Raw genomic sequence first — 18,501 nt, forward strand, 5'->3', positions numbered from 1 at the left:
TACTTGTACTTTTACTTTCAATGAACAGGTTATGATGTTCATTTAATGTTCAGGTTATGATGTACATTTAATATCAGAAAATTACTTTTGTACTTAAGTACTTTTGTACTTAAGTACAATAAATATCAGATACTTTAAGACTTTTACTCAAGTAGTATTCTAATAGGTGACTTTTTACTTTTACTGGAGTCGTTTTCCAGTAAGGTATCTTTACTTTTACTCAAGTATGGCTTTTGGGTACGTTATACACCACTGCATGCAACAAGTCACAACAAAAGTTTAAGCTGTTGCAAGTAACTCCACAAATGATCCTTTTAACATTGTTAAGCTGTCTCTGTTTGCAAATTCATATTCAAACGCTAATATGTTGCATCCTGTGTTCTGACAATGACACCCGAAGTCTGTTCCTGATGTCCACTCGACTCCGCCATTTTGTTTTGATTGCTGTCACTGCAGAACATCCCGCTTCACAAAGAGGAGGTTGGAAATGAAAGCAGGGTTTTCAGTGCTCTAGTGGCGATCTCAGGATATTCAGCCTCGAGTTTAATCCAAAACACCAGCAGAGTTGTGACCGAGACAAAGCGTCTTGACATGTCAAGAGGCACAGGTGGATGAAATTGCGAGAGAATTCGGTCATCTTTCAAAATAAAACTTCCTTCAGACTCTGATAATCAATAAAACGGAAATAATATAATATTTATTCTTCCTGTGCGGCCGGTACCGGTGGTTGGGGACCACTGCTCTAAACTAAAGCTAACCTCAGTTACTATAAACAATGATTCAATTATCAGTGAGGTTATGTCGGCCATATGATTAACATGCAGTAGATTCAGACTAAATCATCATGATGGGCCTTAATGTTGCCACCTGTCCTGTAAAATGCATCTATCAGCTGTTTTTGATTTTTATTACGTTCTGCTGTCCCATTGGCCAGAACCATATACTTTTTCCTTTCTATAAGTTCACTTGAGACTGTTGTATTCATTTTGCTTTTAAGTTCTGAACAAAAAAAGAGAAAACACTCAGTACTTTTCATTTATTGAAGTCACAGGAGTATACAAAAATATACTTGACCATGTGGTCATTTCATAATAAGGTTATTTATGTCTCAAAATGACGTAAAAAATACAGATGAAAATACAGAAATTTAAAAAAATACAGAAATACACTGCATTATAACTTTACAGTAATATGCTGTTAAGTCATTTCACGGTATGAATACTGTAGAATTACAGGACATTGCTGGCAGCACTTTACTGTTATTTAACAGAGAAATTGTAGTGTAGGAATGTTTCTTTTATATTTATATTGAATGAGAGGACTACAGATGTTTGTTCCTCATAGTGAGAATTAAGCCTCCAGAGAGGCAGATACAAAGATTCATCACTTTACTTTGCAGCTCTGCAGAACGTTTAAGCCTCTTTAAGCTCATTGTTTTGGTTTAGGACACATTCACGGTTTGGTTCGGTGTCCCCACTCTCGTCAACAAGCAGCTGTTTTGAGCTGACACACCAATACAAATCCACTGAGCGCTGCCTGCTCGGCACCAAATAACGGACAGAAAGTGGAGCGGTCAGTGTCTAAAGCAGGATTCTCAAACTCGCCCGCAAAGGGCCGGTTGTAAATGTAACTACTCGTAACATATTGTTAAATAACTGTCTGCATTCACAGTTTAAAGTAGTCTTCAATGTGCTCACAATACATATCCATGTCAAATGTACAGTAACCAGTCAAAGAGCTGATTCTAACTGTTTAAGTGTCTCATAATTTTGACTTTCTATTTCATCATTTTGACTGTCAATCTCATAATTTTGACTTTCTATCTCAGAATTATGACTTTCTATCATAGTTATGACTTTCTATCTAATAACTTCGACTTTATATCTCATAATTTCGACTATGGGGATATTTTTATTATTATTAGTCTAACTTAAAAATTAAAAAATTAAAAGAAATAAAAAATGATTTTTTTTTTAAACTTTTTTTTTGCTGGCGGATTCGCGGGCCACATAAAATGATTAGGGCCGGGAGTTTGAGACCCCTGTCTTAAGACCGTTGAGAGTTGAGCCAAATTCTGACAAGTTGAACCCGACTGAGTCTTAAATGGCCTGCAAACATTCGATTAGTGTGAAATAAGCAACACAGCCTCATGTTGCACATTTGTTTACGTCCCAGGCGATTTGTCTTTTAGGTGACGTCCATATGTACAATACTGCTTTCAACAAGGATGGTGATTGACAGGTGGGACAAAACATGTGTCGAGGCCAAGGTGCTGTATGTTTACTGTATGTATGTGCTGTATAAAACAATAATACAGTATGGGTGGTGATAATGATATGCTAGCTGCTAGCAAAGAGAAGCAGGATCAATAATCTTTTCTTGTAGTAGAATATGATTATTAGCCTAGCTTACGTAGCTTTAGCATCTATATATACTGTATATATAGGCCTACTACTATAACGATTTAATGTGTATCACTTCCTGCCATTTCAAATGATGAAAAAAAAATGCTGCTGTTCAGAAATGTAACTCTGTGTTTCCAGATGCTGGTTCCAGCTGTGGTCTTCATCACTCTGGGGAAATGTAACTGTTGTTGGAATGAGAGCTTAATGGTAAGGGACTTATTAAACCATCACACTCAAAATCCACAGGAGGTATATGCTAAGCTAAGTCTGCATCAAACACTCCAGGAGTAATGACACTGATGCTCAGCTGATGCTTAGCAGCATCCTCATTTCCCATGCTGCTCTCTAAACATATAAAAATACTTATACATTTCTGTTTGCTGCACACAGATCAAAATCACATCTTTCACGAATTGTAACTCTTAGTGTCCCCATTTTACTGCCATTTTGTTGTTTCTTTCTCACCACTTGGAGAATAATACTGAACAGTTGTCATTAAGCCAGACAACACTGTGTCCTTATGAGGTGGAATGTTAATGCTAATCAACTATAATAATTCTACAAGGGTCCCATTGTTACTCAAATCTCAACAAAGTAAGCTTGGCTCACACCATTCAAGCCACATGCACAGCTGCTGTTATGTGTGTGTGTGTGTGTGTGTCTATAGCAGTCTCTGTATCTGATCTATTAAACACATAAATGAAACCGTTAACATTTATACAGACAGGCATTCACACATACAGTCACAAAGGCATGCCAACACGTTCATGTTCTTCTATATAATCACTTTGTGTGTCTGTGTTGCTCTCCAGATGTGCGGGTCAGTGTTGGCAGCTGTGGTCGGCCTGGTGGGGTCTGGTTACTGTTTCGTCATATCAGGACTTGCCTTGGTGCAGGGTCCCCAGTGCTTCACTCCTTATGGATGGACGTACCCATTTGCAGACCAGGGGGGCAGGTAGAGAGATGCTGTGTGTGTGCGTGGGTGTTGGGGCATGGGGGGTTTATAAACAGAGAAGAATGTGTGTATACATGTCCTTAACTTTATATTTCACTGGTAAACAGAATGAACTGACTACAAACAACTGTAAAAATGTACAGTTTTACCCGTTGCCTTTTGTGGTAAATGTGACTAGGTGCCCTAATCTGGAAAACAATGGACTTTGCCTCCACTTTTTTTGTTAATTTTGTAAATGAGGACACCTTGTCATGTGTCGACTTATGTCATCAATGTATACTTAGAGACAACTCTCCCCCTTAGTATTTCAGTATTTTAAGAATGTGGTGCAGCACTCACAATGAGTTGTAACCAATGCAAAAAATATATAAAATATAAATGTAGTAAATGCTGTCCGTGATTGATCTTTCTCTCTCTGTGTCCCAGGTATCTCTTACAACCAGAGACGTGGTCACGGTGTCTTCAGCCGGTTCACATCGTGGAGTGGAACGTGACTCTGCTGTGTGTGTTGCTGGGCCTGGCTGTGCTTGAGTTCATCATCTGTCTGTTACAGCTGGGAAATGGTTTAGTCAACGCCATCTGCCGGCCCTGTTGCTACAAGCAGGAGTATAGTCTGAACGCGTAGATCAACACACACGTGTATGTAGACTCACCTGCTGAGACACAAGTGCCTGTGCACCCATAAACAAATCACACACGCAATATGTATGCACAGATACAGGACGTTAATGGACACACATGGAAGCGGAAGTCTGCACACACTGCACCATGTGTGCGAGTACAATTCAACCTTACTTAGACACACCTACAGTATCATGGACTTCTGACGGCCACGTCAGTGTAATCACTATATTTTCAAGCTTTTGATTTGCCCTTTTAGAGTGGCAAAAATCACGAGGCAGTCATTGATTATGATTATGATGATGAGCTTTTCTGGTGCAGAAGTCTCAACATTTCAAAGGCAACAGGTTATTAGTACATAATAATGTAGATATGTGTGTGAGCGTGTGTCCTGAATACTCCATAGAAAATACAGTAAACTTAAATAATAAAGACAAAGTAGACAATGATAACGACAATAATATCAATAATATTATTTAGTATGTTGTCCTATCCTACATGGGATAGGTTTCACTGAAGTAAGTAGCAGTGTGTGAAACTTTCATTTGCTTTTTTAAAGAAGAAGATACAAAAACAACTGTTCTCAAACTTGAGTGACAACTGTTCACTTCATGAAATTTACATTCTTAATTTCAAGGTTGCTCACTTTCTTTGTTATCATTATTGGCGGTATACTTTCTGTACCTTCAGAAACCCAATAACTACATTAACGTTTTTATTGCTTAAACAGATGATATTACACTTCAAACCAATGATATTAAACTAGTGTACTTAAGATGGCAGCCACATATGAGATAAGCTCTTGTGTCATTGGTGTTGCAAGGAGAGAAGCACATTTCCATTATTTGGTTGTTTATCCGCATCTTGGCTGACATGATTATCTGGATGCACCAGGAAGTGGTTGTTGTTGTTCCAACATTTATACACTGTTGGATCACTTAAGGATTACGAGCAGATTTTTATGTTTGTACATTTGTTTTAATTTTCAGAGCATTTTGTTGTAAATTGTTTTCTTTACGTCTTTCAGAAGCTAGATCAGTGTAAACAGACATTTTATATATGTTTTAGTGACATATTTTTTATAATGTTTGTTTGTTTGTGCCGCCTTTAATAAAAAAATGTCTATTTCCATTTTAAGTATCCAGTGAGTCATTAAGTTGAGGCTGATCTTTGTCCACAAAAACAGGTTCTCTTTTCATAATTGGCATATATATATATATATATCCTGTGTGTGTATATGTGTATGCATGCTTGACTCCCCTGCTGCACCTCCTCCAAACTGTTACTGGAAACAAAATGTTTCCATTAACTTATCTGGAGAAGGGGCCTTGCACAAATGCAATATTAGCTTACATTTAACAGTGTGTGTGTGTGTGTGTGTGTGTGTGTGTGTTTAAAGTGTCCTGGAGTTTCCAGAGTTGCCCGTTATTGATCGATGTCAGGACACAGACTGAGTAAATGTGGCCTCAGACCCTGCAGTCAAGTCCATCACAAGACATTTTTCAATTCTTTATCACACGGTGGCTGTGGGGAGAGTATTTTTTACTTTTTATGTCCATGTCACATTGTGAAAAAACTACTGCGCTTTAAACCTTAAAACAATGACAAACCAGTTTTGGTAGCAGAATTCATTGACCTTAATTGTCTTTAGGGGTAGGTGAAAGTACTTCAAATTAGTTTTAATTCAATTACTTAGCTTGGTTAGACTGATTTTGTGGATTAGGACAAACGCAAATCGAAACAACGGAATCAGATTTTTCTGTATCATTTTCAACCTTGCAGTTAATATTGGACAGCAGTAGTGACTGGATCAAAAGTCTGTGTTTTCATCACTGGCAAAAATCTTGCTTAGTCATGTGTACATGACTAAGCAAGATTTTTGGCTGCATTTCCACAAGCACGGAAAATATAACTGACTGTGGTACAGATCTGGCTTTCTATATTCTGACAAATATGAGATATTCTGCATAATGTCTGATGTAAATGTAAGTTAAATCTGATCTCTTCGTGGTTGTGCCATCAAATGTGGACATTGCAAAGAATAGCATGTTCTGTTCTTATGCAAATGTAACCTTTTGATCAAAAAGTCTGTCAGGGAACGCCCTCCCTTATCTCTGTGATGGGTTGGCTCAAACCCTGTCTGTTGGTCAGTGACCCCTCTGCCCTGCTTGGCTGTTCCCACCAGTCAGCTTAGGTAGTATAAAGACACACAGAGGGTCTAAAGCCTCTCAGACAGACTGACTTACAGCTGTCAGGTGTCTGCACTGCTTGTCTTCATCATTATCATCCTCTGGATCGCTCAACAGAATTAAAGAGTCATCGTCCTCCTTGGGCAGGTTATCAGTGGTAGTGCCAGCGCTATATCTTCAAAATGCAGCGACTGGGGTTAAGGGGAGTGTTGTTGCTGTGTTGTGCAGCAGTATGTGCGTCTGGGATGAGGAGAGAGTACTTCCTCAAGATAGAGGAAGTGTCTTGGAACTATGCCCCAAGTGGGATGAACATCATTCAAAACCGCACACTGCAAGAGGATGAGTGAGTACAAACTTAGTACATTGTCTTGATTACGTTGGAAAGATTATGTTGTCTTTCCAATAGCCACTTCACCCCCATACCATGATCTCAATTAAGATGCATGGATGTTTGAGCATTGTCATTTTTTGACCCACACTGCTCAACAATTTAACCTTCAATGTCAAGTATTGCAATATTATTACGACAATCTTCACTGTTGTGTGAAAACCTTGTATCTCGAAAGAAGGCAACTTTTAAAGACATGACAAATAGCCTTACTTTAACACTTATTCCATCTCTTCATCAAAGAAAAATTCAGTGTCACCACGTGTAGTGCAGAGTTTCCTTTGGAGAGTGATTCTTTATATTTGATGTGCTTTCTGTGCAAAATGCATTTTACATGTTTACTTTTACCCATTTAACCAATTACTTATGTTTCATGTGAACTATTTATTTTGTAATTTTTAACCTCTCTGCTCAGCATGCTTTAAAAAAAAAGAAGAAGAAGAAGAAGAAACCGCAGTAATGAATTGTGTTCCACAATTAATACATTTATCGAAATAATCTAAATAATAAGACCGTTTGTGGTTAAAATCATGTCCGATCATGAGCAGTGTTTGTGGGTAAAAAAGGTATATTGTACATGCTCACTCACTGTCATACTGTCACGACTTACTGGGAAACTTGATTAGATCAGAGCCATCGTTAATGTTATGAGTTACACCTCTGCTTTCCCTAAAATCACAAATCAAAATGTCTGATGTGAAAAGGCCCTAAAATTTTTAGCCAATCACAGGTTTTTGTAATATTTTAACTGCAACCCATAATAATCCTCGTTCTCTGTCTCTGTAGAGAAGCCTCCGTCTTTTTAAAGAAAGGCCCCCAGCGCATTGGCTCCGTCTACAAGAAGGCTGTGTATAAGCAGTACAGCGACGCCACCTACAGGACAGAGGTGGTGAAGGCGGAGTGGCTGGGCTACCTGGGACCCCTGTTGATGGCCGAGGAGGGAGACACAGTGACCGTCCACCTGAATAACACGGCAAACAGACCTTACAGCATCCACTCACATGGACTGAACTACAGCAAGGGCAATGAGGGTGAGGCATTAATGAATCGATGGGCAGCCTTAACAGGCTGATATATGTGTGACTCTGTGTGCTTGTATCTTCAGGAGCCCTTTACCCAGACGGTACTGGTCCAGAGCTGAAGCGTGATGACTCAGTGGCTCCTGGTACAACAGTGACATATGAGTGGAACCTCCCAGAGAGCCACAGCCCAACATTAGAGGACAGCAACTGCCTGACCAGATTCTACCACTCCCACGTTAACCCACCAAAAGACATCAACTCAGGACTGATGGGACCCCTCATTGTCTGTAAGAGAGGTACTGGAACCTTTTTTAACTTATCTGGTGACGGAACTTAAGTACATTTATTTAACTGATGTAATATTTTCAGGTACTTCTGCTTTAGTTTTAATTTTCTGCTTCTATATCGGCTACTTCCACTCCATTCCATTTCAGAGGGAAATGTTGTACTTTCTGTACTTTCTGTGGTTTATTCTGAAGGGGAAACCTACTTTAAGGCCCAAACAACGTTTCCCTCATTTAACTTCTTACTATCAACTTATCAATTTTTGAGCCAATCGTTTCACCACAAATTAAACTATCAAAAATATTGCTGGATTCTTGTCAAATCTGTGAGATCAGCTGTGGCAATACCAAAAAGCAGCATCCAAAATAGTAAGAAGTTAATTGAGAAAATAGTTGTGTAGGGGCACTACTTACTGTAGGTTTCCCCTTCAGTACATTAATGCATGTTATCCTAAAATGTCCTCTCTCCACTCCTCTGTAGGAACCTTGGACCTGCATGGAGACAGCTCAGGAGACTATCTTTACGCTCTGCTCTTCATGGTGTCAGATGAGAACTTCAGCTGGTACCTGGACGACAACATCAGGACGCACATTACAAATCCTGCCAGTGGCCTGAAGGAGGATGAAGATTTCATTGAGAGCAACAAAATGCACGGTGAGTGGTAGTATCCAGGTACACATACGCATACTCATATGCATACACATACAAATACCTTTAACTCTGATTTAATTGCAGGTATAAATGGTTTTCTGTATGGTAACCTGCCTGGACTGAGCATGTGCCAAGGCAAGAAGATCCACTGGCATATGATTGGCTTAGGCAATGAGGTAAATATTGTATTTTTAATATCATCATCATCATCATCATTATTATTACTGTTGTTAATAGTTGTATTATTATTGTATAGTATTATTGTACTATTACTATTATTAATGGTATTGTTATTATTATTATTATTATTATTACTCCCACGAATCAGAATATTGTTCTAGTTGCATGTGTCATATTTTAAAAAAAAGTCTTAATTGAGGCACATAACCAACCAAAGTTCAAAATATGCAACTAGCCCTTTAATCCTTTAATTTTTCATTTTCATATTTTCCACGAAGATCATGCGATCGGTCGCGTGTGTGTGCGCATGTGTGTACACCCTTAAGTGAGTGAGTGAGTGAGTGAGAGAGTGAGTGTGTGAGTGAGTGTGTGAGAGAGTGAGTGAGTGAGTGAGTGAGTGTGTGAGTGAGTGTGTGAGAGAGTGAGTGAGTGAGTGAGTGAGTGTGTGAGTGAGTGTGTGAGTGAGTGAGTGAGTGAGTGAGTGAGAGAGTGAGTGTGTGAGTGAGTGTGTGAGAGAGTGAGTGAGTGAGTGAGTGAGTGTGTGAGTGAGTGTGTGAGTGAGTGAGTGAGTGAGTGTGTGAGTGAGTGAGTGAGTGAGTGAGTGTGTGTGTGTGAGTGAGTGAGTGAGTGAGTGAGTGAGTGTGTGAGTGAGTGAGTGTGTGAGTGAGTGAGTGAGTGAGTGAGTGTGTGAGTGAGTGAGTGAGTGAGTGAGTGTGTGAGTGAGTGAGTGAGTGAGTCTGTGAGTGAGTGTGTGAGTGAGTGAGTGAGTGAGTGAGTGTGTGAGTGAGTGAGTGAGTGAGTGTGTGAGTGAGTGTGTGAGTGAGTGAGTGAGTCTGTGAGTGTGTGAGTGAGTGAGTGAGTGTGTGAGTGAGTGAGTCTGTGAGTGAGTGAGTGAGTGAGTCTGTGAGTGAGTGAGTGAGTGAGTCTGTGAGTGAGTGAGTGTGTGAGTGAGTGAGTGAGTCTGTGAGTGAGTGAGTGAGTGAGTGAGTGAGTGAGTGTGTGAGTGAGTGAGTGTGCGCCTCTGTGTCTCCCCTCGGCTAATCTTGCATTCTGCTGCAGCAAACATAATGATATTTTTGGGTGCCCATGGCTGCATGCTCAAGAGCCTCTCGTGGTTGTGATGACTCACACTGTCTACAAACAACTTTCACAACTATTTTATACGGCCATTGGCTGCCTGCTGGCTCGTCACTCACTGCTCTCAACCATTTTGGGGTGTTTTCATTCAATCACACAATACAGCAGTGGTCGTAGCAGACCCGTCTTGCCGAGATCTGCTTTCTACTGAGTGAACCTTTTGTAGTTATTGTCTGATTTGTCTTTTTGAGCACATTTAGAAGAAGCTCAAGCTTTGTCTGACTGGGCCTATATTGACAATATGTTAACGTATACTAACAATACCAAGTACCTGTAATAGGACTCACATTTATTGTCTGAGTGCATGCAGTTCTAGTTCTCATTTTGTTGGTGAAAGTCTGAACAGTAACCGTCACATTTACAATTGCATCTGGCCTCTGTTGACAGTTTGTTGAAAAAACTAAATTTGTGAACATGTGTTACTTTTTTGCAGGGCTGCTAAACTGGACTCACAATAGCCCACATCATGTCTTGGTGTTAGCAGCAAGCACCTGGTCTTAACCCAGTTTAAATGTATTTTATCTGCAACAGGTGGACATGCATTCAGTTCATTTCCATGGCCAGATCCTGACCACTCAGAACCACCACACAGACATAATCAGTCTTTTCCCCGGCTCCAGCACTACAGCTGAAATGGTAGCTGACAACCCTGGACACTGGCTGCTGACGTGCACTGTCAATGACCATTTGATGGGTGAGCCGACTTCCTTAATTCTTAATTTGATTCAAGCAAGTCCTTTTGTCACCCAGTTGGATAATGAACAAATTTGTTTAGTATTTCTTTGTGAGTTTTTGTTTTGTGGTTTTGTCCAGCTGGAATGCAGGCTCTGTTTGAGATCAAGAAGTGTTTCCCCATCGTCCACAAGGCCCGGCCACACGGTGAGCTCAGACCGTTCTTCATTGCTGCTGAAGAGGAAGTCTGGGACTACGCTCCTACGCCGCCTACTGATGGGTTGGTTACTGCACACACACACGCACGCACGCACGCACGCACACACACACACACACACACACACACACACACACACACACCTACACACACACACACACACACACACACACACACACACACACACACACACACACACACACACACACACACACACACACACACACACACACACACACACACACACACACACACTCTCACAGAAATTGTCCAGGCTAATCTTCATGATTCTGTAAGAGACCTGCTAATAATTTGTATTGTGTGTTTGTGTGTGTGTGTGTTTGTGTAGTGAAGCAGATATGTTTGTAACTAGAAGTCAAAACCGTATTGGAAGCCGCTATAAGAAGGTTCGCTATGTGGAATACACGGACATTACCTTCACAACAAAGATGCTACGCAGCCCAGCGGAGCTACACCTTGGAATTCTGGGTAATCCAGGCTGGGCAGGGGTTGGTTGCACTTTTTTTTCCAGAGTCAGCGATGCTCTGGAGGCACAAATAAACTCAAATTAGTACAGCCAAACATGCTTATTACTCAATGAAAAATGCTATATATCGATAGTATGGTATGTAACGAAATATATTATATGTCTTGCTCCCCTTTCTGGTTAAAACTTTCCATACAACATTGGACTGTTTCATCATTGACTAATCTGCAGATTACTTTTTCATTTTTTATTCATCACAACTTCCCAAACATTTTCAAATTGCTTGTTTAGTCCAACCAACTGTCCCAAACAACCAAAGATATTTGGGTTACAACTAAAAACAGCTTTAAAAAAAAATTCTTCTGACCTTCTATAGCTTTGTTATTGTTGAAGGAGGTCTTTGTTCATATTTTGGACAGACTTCGTCAGATCACTTCAACAACAGTTTGCCAGTTCCAACACTAATGTTTGAAATATGTCGGCAGGATTTTGTTAACATGATGAGATATCTCCCAACATAGTGTCATCTAATGGTCCTTTGTCCTAAATGTGTGCTTGTGTGTCCATTTGTGTCCATCCATGTCTCCAGGTCCTGTGCTGCGAGCTGAAGAGAAGGACACTATCAAGGTGGTGTTTAAGAACAAAGCCAGCCGGCCTTACAGTATACAGCCTCATGGTGTTCAGTACAGTATAGAACAGGATGGGACGCTCTATCACAATGAACTGGAAGGTTAATACAAGCACATGCACTCACACTGTTATCAATGTACTAGATTATACTTTAGACACTTTCTTATCTTGTTTTATGTCTCCGTCTTTCCTGCCCTACACTTCTTCTCCTCCTCAGAGTCCCATACAGCAAAGAAACTGCGGGAGTTGAAGAGGGAACCAAGTGAGCTAAAAGCTGGAATATTACAGTGCCAGTCTAAGTTAGCATGCATTAACATCATTATAATATTCCTCTTTCTTTTAATACATTTAGGAGTGGTGACCCCTCCCCCAGCTGCTCTAGTCAGACCTGGAACGTTGCACAGCTATGAATGGACGGTGCCATTGGGTGCTGGTCCAGTCCAAGGGGAGGCTGACTGTCTGACCTATCTGTACTACTCTGGAGTGGACCCTGTTAAAGACACCCACTCTGGACTGGTTGGACCGCTCCTTATCTGTCGTCCTGGATCACTGAAAAAAGGAATACAAGTAAGAAGAGGGCATCACTAAACTTATGTTTGATCAGGTCACATCCCATTAAATCTGGTGTTTCCAGTTATGATTTGGGGGATATTTGCAGTATATGTGGACCTAAATCTGATACATATCTGGCTTGTGGCAAGAAGGCTGGAGAACAGCTTCAATAGAGGTCTGCCATAGAGGGACACAGAAAACTGAAATGACTGAAATGTATTGATGAAATCACAATTAGACACCTTTCCTCCTGATCCTTCTCTCTTCTCCTCATGTAGAAAAACTATAAAAAAGAGTTCCACCTCATGGCCACTGTGTTTGACGAGAACCTGAGCTGGTATCTGGATGAGAACATTATGTCCCTAACCCCTGCTCCCATAGAGCCTCCTTTTAACAAGGAGGACGATGGCTTTATCGAAAGCAACAAGATGCACGGTGTGTAGGCGACGCACACTCACACACTGATCACTGGCAGCTCAGCTCAGCTTAGCTTTTTCCCTTCATGATTTTATCATTTTTGAGCTAATCACTGTATGTTTTGTTTCTGTGTCTTTCTCTTTTAGCAATCAATGGCTTTGTGTATAGGAACCTCCCAGGCCTGACCATGTGTAAGGGGGATACGGTAACATGGCACGTGTCAGGACTGGGTTCAGAGACGGACATCATCAGCCTTTACTTCCAGGGAAACCGCTTCATCTACCGCCAGAACAGACGAGACACCATCAGCGTCTTCCCTCACATCTCACACACTGTCACTATGGAGCCAGACAGCATGGGTATACATCTCTCTGTCTCTCTCTGTCTCTCTCTCTCTCTCGCTCTCTGTCTCTCTCTCTCTCTGTCTCTCTCTCTCTCGCTCTCTGTCTCTCTCTCTCTCTCTCTGTCTCTCTCTCTCTCGCTCTCTGTCTCTCTCTCTCTCTCTGTCTCTCTCTCTCTCGCTCTCTGTCTCTCTCTCTCTCTCTGTCTCTCTCTCTCTCGCTCTCTGTCTCTCTCTCACGCACACATGATTGTACTTCTTACTTGTGAGAACCTTCAGTGACATTGTTACAACTTTGTTTTGATCTCACAATTCAAACAGAATGAGAATATAACGTGTGTGTGTGTGTGTGTGTGTGTGTGTGTGTGTGTGTGTGTGTGTGTGAGAGACCGAATGATTTCAAACATTGGGTGTCTGGGATAATTATTGAGCCGAACGTGTACATTGTGTATTTCTGTACATATGATGATTGTGTTTGTTTCAGGTCAGTTTGAAGTGGTGTCAGCCACAGTGAACCATTACCGTGGTGGGATGAGAGCCAACTACACGGTAGCGAAGTGCAGCATATTTCAGCGTCAGGGTGAGACTATGTTGCGCTCAAAAACCTACTACATCGCTGCCATGGAGATGGACTGGGACTACTCTCCAAACCGTACCTGGGAGGCTGAGATGTTCCGCGGTCATGAGAAGTACAGTACCACCTGCACACACCAATTTTCTTTTTTCCCCTAAGATGTCAAAGTCATGACCCGACCTACTCTGCCTGTGTATGAGGAGATAGCTTGGTTGGGGTTAGGGTAATATCAGGGTAAGCCAATCAGAGGCAGAGTAGGGCGGGTCATGCCTTCGCCATCGTCGGAAAAAAATATCGTCCCCTGCACATGTACAGCATGAAAACAGTTGCTTACAAATATCTGGACTTCTGCGGACAGTTGGCGGCAAAATTGGCCTCCAAAGATTGATGACAGCGGAAACCATGCACTACCTTAACATGCATGCAGTTTATTTTATTATACAAACATTGTATAAAACTTGAAGGATAAGATAAATGTTGATTCCCTGAATATTTCTTACTGTCCACAAATGTCAGAAAAAGACCAAAACCAGCAATGCAATTGATCTGACTAAGAGGTATTGCCTTTTAAGCTTGATGCATCTTAGACCTCAAGTTTTGCCCCAAAACTATTAAAAAACCCATCAATGAGCCATATTGTTGCTGTTGGTGAGATGTTACTTCAGTACAAACACACATTATTTTTGAGTCAATCCCACACACCGGCATGCAGCTGAGCACCAGACATGGAGTAATCCGTATAAAAATGGTGCCCAACAAGTTCTCTGTGTACTCCTGTTTGAGTAAAGTTTTCTTAAAATTCCCAGCTGTTTTAGAAAATGGAGCCTTTTGAAAATGAGATTATTTATTGGAGACGTGTTTATTAAAGGTCTTGCGAAGGAACCAGAGGGGCTGAGAGATGGACTAACACATTGTTGGTTTTGGTGTTTTCATGGGATTTTTTAACAATAAGAAAAATGTACAGTAGAATACCACCAGTCTTATCCTTTAAATCTAACTTTGCACTTTTATAAAACTTCTCTCCTTACTATTTCATTTAACTCTGCTCAGTTATTTATGTCAAGATGAAATAATATTGTACCTAATGTTTTTTGTTGTCTTTAGTGTTTTGTATCTTTTGATAACCAAACAGCAAAACACAGATTCATGCACAAAGACATTTACATGCAAATGGAAGTGAATGCTTAAACACATCCGCATGAGGTGATTGTACCATAAACACACACAACATTTAATCCTCTGCAAAATAAGCCCGTCTCTCTCCCTCCGCAGCCCTGCTTCTGTCTTCCTGGACCAGCAGGGTGGGTTTATCGGCTCCCGTTACAAGAAGGTGGTCTACCGCCAGTTCACCAATAACAAATTCACCAAGCAAGTGGAAAGAGCAGCTGATATAGAACACCTCGGCATCATGGGTAGGCTCTCAGCCAGGGCAGCAGGAATGCACAAACTGTGATTGTAATATAAAAGCCACAAAAACTATGTATGAAACATCTTGGATTTATGTTCCAGCTGGATTGGTCTTGTAATCACAACACTTTCCCGTCTTCCAGGTCCAATGATTCACGCTGATGTGGGAGACAAGGTGACGGTGGTTTTTAAAAACATGGCGTCCAGGCCTTATTCCATCCACGCCCATGGAGTCAAGACAGAAATCCCGGCAGTTCATCTCACCCAACCAGGTAGTGTGTCTACCTGCTTGCAGACCATCAAGAAATATTGGAATTAATCCCAGAATGCAACATTTTAATTGTAGATTTACTTCATTATTATTGTGTAACAAAGTTACAATTTTCTGAGAATACCAAAAGGACTCTGCAAAGGTCCTTCACTTAGCTCTAATATACTTTTTTCACATAGTATAGGATTCAATACCTAGAAACATGTCTTTCCTAGGTGAGACTTACTCCTACCAGTGGTACGTTACAAAGAATACAGGACCAACCACAGAGCAGGAGGAGTGCTTTGTGTCAGCATACTACTCCACTGCTGATGTTACCAAGGTACGCCACACACACACGCACACACACGCACACACACGCACACACACGCACACACACGCACACACACGCACACACACGCACACACACGCACACACACGCACACACACGCACACACACCCACACACACACACACACACACACACACACACACACTTACCTCGCCTCCCTGCCTAACAGGACCTGTACAGCGGTCTGATTGGTCCGTTGGTGATCTGTCGCCGTAGCTGGGGCAGGTGAGTGTCTCTGCATCATTTCATGCAGCATGTACTGTGTGCGTGTGTGTTTTCAAGGTATGATGAGGCAGGAATGAATTTTTGTTCTGCATCACAAAACAATATTATAAAGTATTTTATAGAGTGCTAATTTACAGCTTTATAAACTGTGTTTCTTTCAGGAGTCTTGGTATGAAAAAGCAAGTGGAAGAGTTCGCGCTGCTTTTCCTGGTTTTTGATGAGAATGAAAGTTGGTAAGTGGAGTCTAACCTTAAAACTAACTATGAACTGTTTAGACCTTTAGTAGTTAAGGTGTCTAATTTAAATGCAAAACAGATTTTGTCCCTTTACTTCATGGTATCTAAAAAAATGTTCTTTTGGTTTTATATTCTGAGGTTTTGAAATTGTCTGAAATGTATGCCGCCACCACCATACAATGGAATTGATTGGAATTTCAATTATGGTAATTAACACTGTCAATTTGAAATACTTACTTTCTGTAAACCCTCTCACAGATAATCAGGATAATCCACACACTTTAATAATGTCAACATTTTCCGTTTAGAGAATTTCATCAGTAGATGGTTCAACAGTGAAGTTTATATGCAATTTTATCGGGTCCCACCTCATATCCTTTTATTATTATTATTATTATTATTATTATTATTATTAATATTATTATTATTATTATTATTATTATTCCAGGTATCTGGATGAAAATATCAGGACCTACATCAGGAACCCTCGCACAAACTTGAAGGATGATGAAACCTTTATAGAGAGCAACAAGATGCATGGTGAGATAAAGATAATCTTTATCAAAATAAACGGCATCATTTTGACCGATGGTATTTGTTTTTACTTTCGATGTCGATCGAAATATTCTTCATGTCTTTCCAATATGTTTGTTTGTGTGCTTTTCTGTATATGCAGCCATCAATGGTTATATGTATGGAAATCTGAATGGTCTAAACATGGAGGTGGGTGATAAGGTGTACTGGTACCTGATGGGAATGGGCAATGATGTGGACATACACACCGCACACTGGCATGGGCACAGTGTGGAATATAAGGTATACAAGACAAACAAACTTGCAAGACATGCCTACACAATCACACATTACGCAAACTAATACACACAAATTCCAACTATTTTTTGCTCTTTCTCTCCAGCTGGGTGGAGGTCCTCATCGTACGGATGTGTATGAGCTGTTTCCAGCAACCTTTCAGGTAAAACCTCAAAACATCCTGACGTGGCATCAACTGATTTAATTTGTCTTATTATATTCACAACTTCAAGGGATCAGTGTCGTAAAAGGTTATTGTTCATCATCCATTGGATTGTAAAATATATTAAAATATTATCTTCTCTTAAAACAGGTTACAAAATTCATATAGACACACCAAATAAGGAATACAGATTAACTTAAAATATTTTTTGCTCACTTTTAAAAAAGGAAATCAGGTAAAAGTATTGTTTTAATTGTGCTGCTGCATATATGATATAAGTGTTCCTTTGCCAATCCTACCATCTTTAACAGCAAATATATATATATATATATATATATATATATATATATATATATATATATATATATATATATATATAGAACTTAAAATGTTAGAACATTTTGCATCAGTCAGTTGCAGGAAAACTGGATTCTGTCGGTTCAGTGTTGTCAAACATGAATAAAAATGAAACTTGTGACTCACTTGACGTTTCCATCCTCTCCCTGTTCAGACTGTAAAGATGCGTCCTGAGTATCCTGGTTCCTGGCTGCTCCACTGTCACGTCATTGATCACATTAAAGGTGGCATGGAGGCGATGTATACTGTTACTGAGAAAGGTAAGAACACTAATTGGGCAGGGACATGAATTCAGGCTTGGAGAAATGCGAGATAATGAGTATGCTGTGCAAAGAGTGACATGTTTGTTTCTCGTCAACAGCAAAGAAGAAGGGAATCTTTGGCTGAACAGTTGAGAAAAAAGGATAGAAGACAGCCGAGATGAGCTGACATTTTATTTCAGGACCCAATTCATTAAACGCTCTTCATAAACTCATCTTAATGTGAACGGTTACTTGTGCAGATAATTACATCTCAGAATAGACATCACAATTCATAAATAATAAAATGTGCATTTTTAAAATTGTCTATCTGCTTTGATATTTTCCCAAATGACACTGAAGCCTGTAAGAATACTGAAAAAAATAAAGAAAAATGTAAAATGAATGAACAGTTCTATATAACTGTTATGTGTGGCATGTAATGACAGCAGTCGGGCAGCAGGGGGCACTGTAGCCGTAGAGTTGCACTGTGTGCGGAAACTAAAATCATTTGTAACACAAGTGAACATTGTTGTCTTCAGCGATGTAACTCACATAACACATCAGCAGGGGAAACATGTATCCTTTGGAATAACCTTTTGAGTGATTACTGTGAGGTAGGGATGTAGTGTTGCCTTGCGCATGATTTTAGCTGGTGCCCATTGCATCGCAACCAATCATTGTGTTCATACACTCACACACAAACTGCTCAGCTTTATGTCTTTCAGAGCAACACTTAAA

General features: G+C 40.3%; 2 protein-coding genes across 2 annotated transcripts; both read left to right on the forward strand.

Moving 5' to 3' along the window:
• Positions 1 to 2,227: 2,227 nt before the first annotated feature.
• LOC306776074 (transmembrane 4 L6 family member 1-like) lies at positions 2,228 to 5,112 on the forward strand (the record flags this gene model as incomplete). The annotated part of the gene is made up of 4 exons (XM_079266659.1): positions 2,228 to 2,269; positions 2,544 to 2,612; positions 3,218 to 3,360; positions 3,787 to 5,112. 4 exons carry the CDS (start codon positions 2,228 to 2,230, stop codon positions 3,983 to 3,985), a joined length of 453 nt encoding a protein of 150 aa, XP_079122785.1. The 3' UTR covers positions 3,986 to 5,112.
• Positions 5,113 to 6,352: 1,240 nt separating this feature from the next.
• Positions 6,353 to 17,908, forward strand: LOC306776345 (ceruloplasmin-like; the record flags this gene model as incomplete). The annotated part of the gene is made up of 24 exons (XM_079267004.1): positions 6,353 to 6,513; positions 7,345 to 7,589; positions 7,664 to 7,876; positions 8,346 to 8,519; positions 8,601 to 8,692; positions 10,365 to 10,527; positions 10,647 to 10,785; positions 11,072 to 11,211; positions 11,799 to 11,939; positions 12,057 to 12,101; positions 12,192 to 12,406; positions 12,670 to 12,826; positions 12,955 to 13,167; positions 13,633 to 13,837; positions 14,995 to 15,134; positions 15,273 to 15,401; positions 15,616 to 15,722; positions 15,900 to 15,955; positions 16,117 to 16,188; positions 16,640 to 16,731; positions 16,868 to 17,007; positions 17,108 to 17,164; positions 17,676 to 17,781; positions 17,883 to 17,908. The coding sequence occupies 24 exons, from the start codon at positions 6,353 to 6,355 to the stop codon at positions 17,906 to 17,908; spliced, it is 3,228 nt and encodes a 1,075-aa protein (XP_079123130.1).
• Between the last annotated feature and the right edge of the window lie 593 nt (positions 17,909 to 18,501).

Source organism: Melanostigma gelatinosum, assembly GCF_949748355.1.
Source record: "Melanostigma gelatinosum genome assembly, chromosome: 4".
Classification (NCBI taxonomy): Eukaryota; Metazoa; Chordata; class Actinopteri; order Perciformes; family Zoarcidae; genus Melanostigma; species Melanostigma gelatinosum.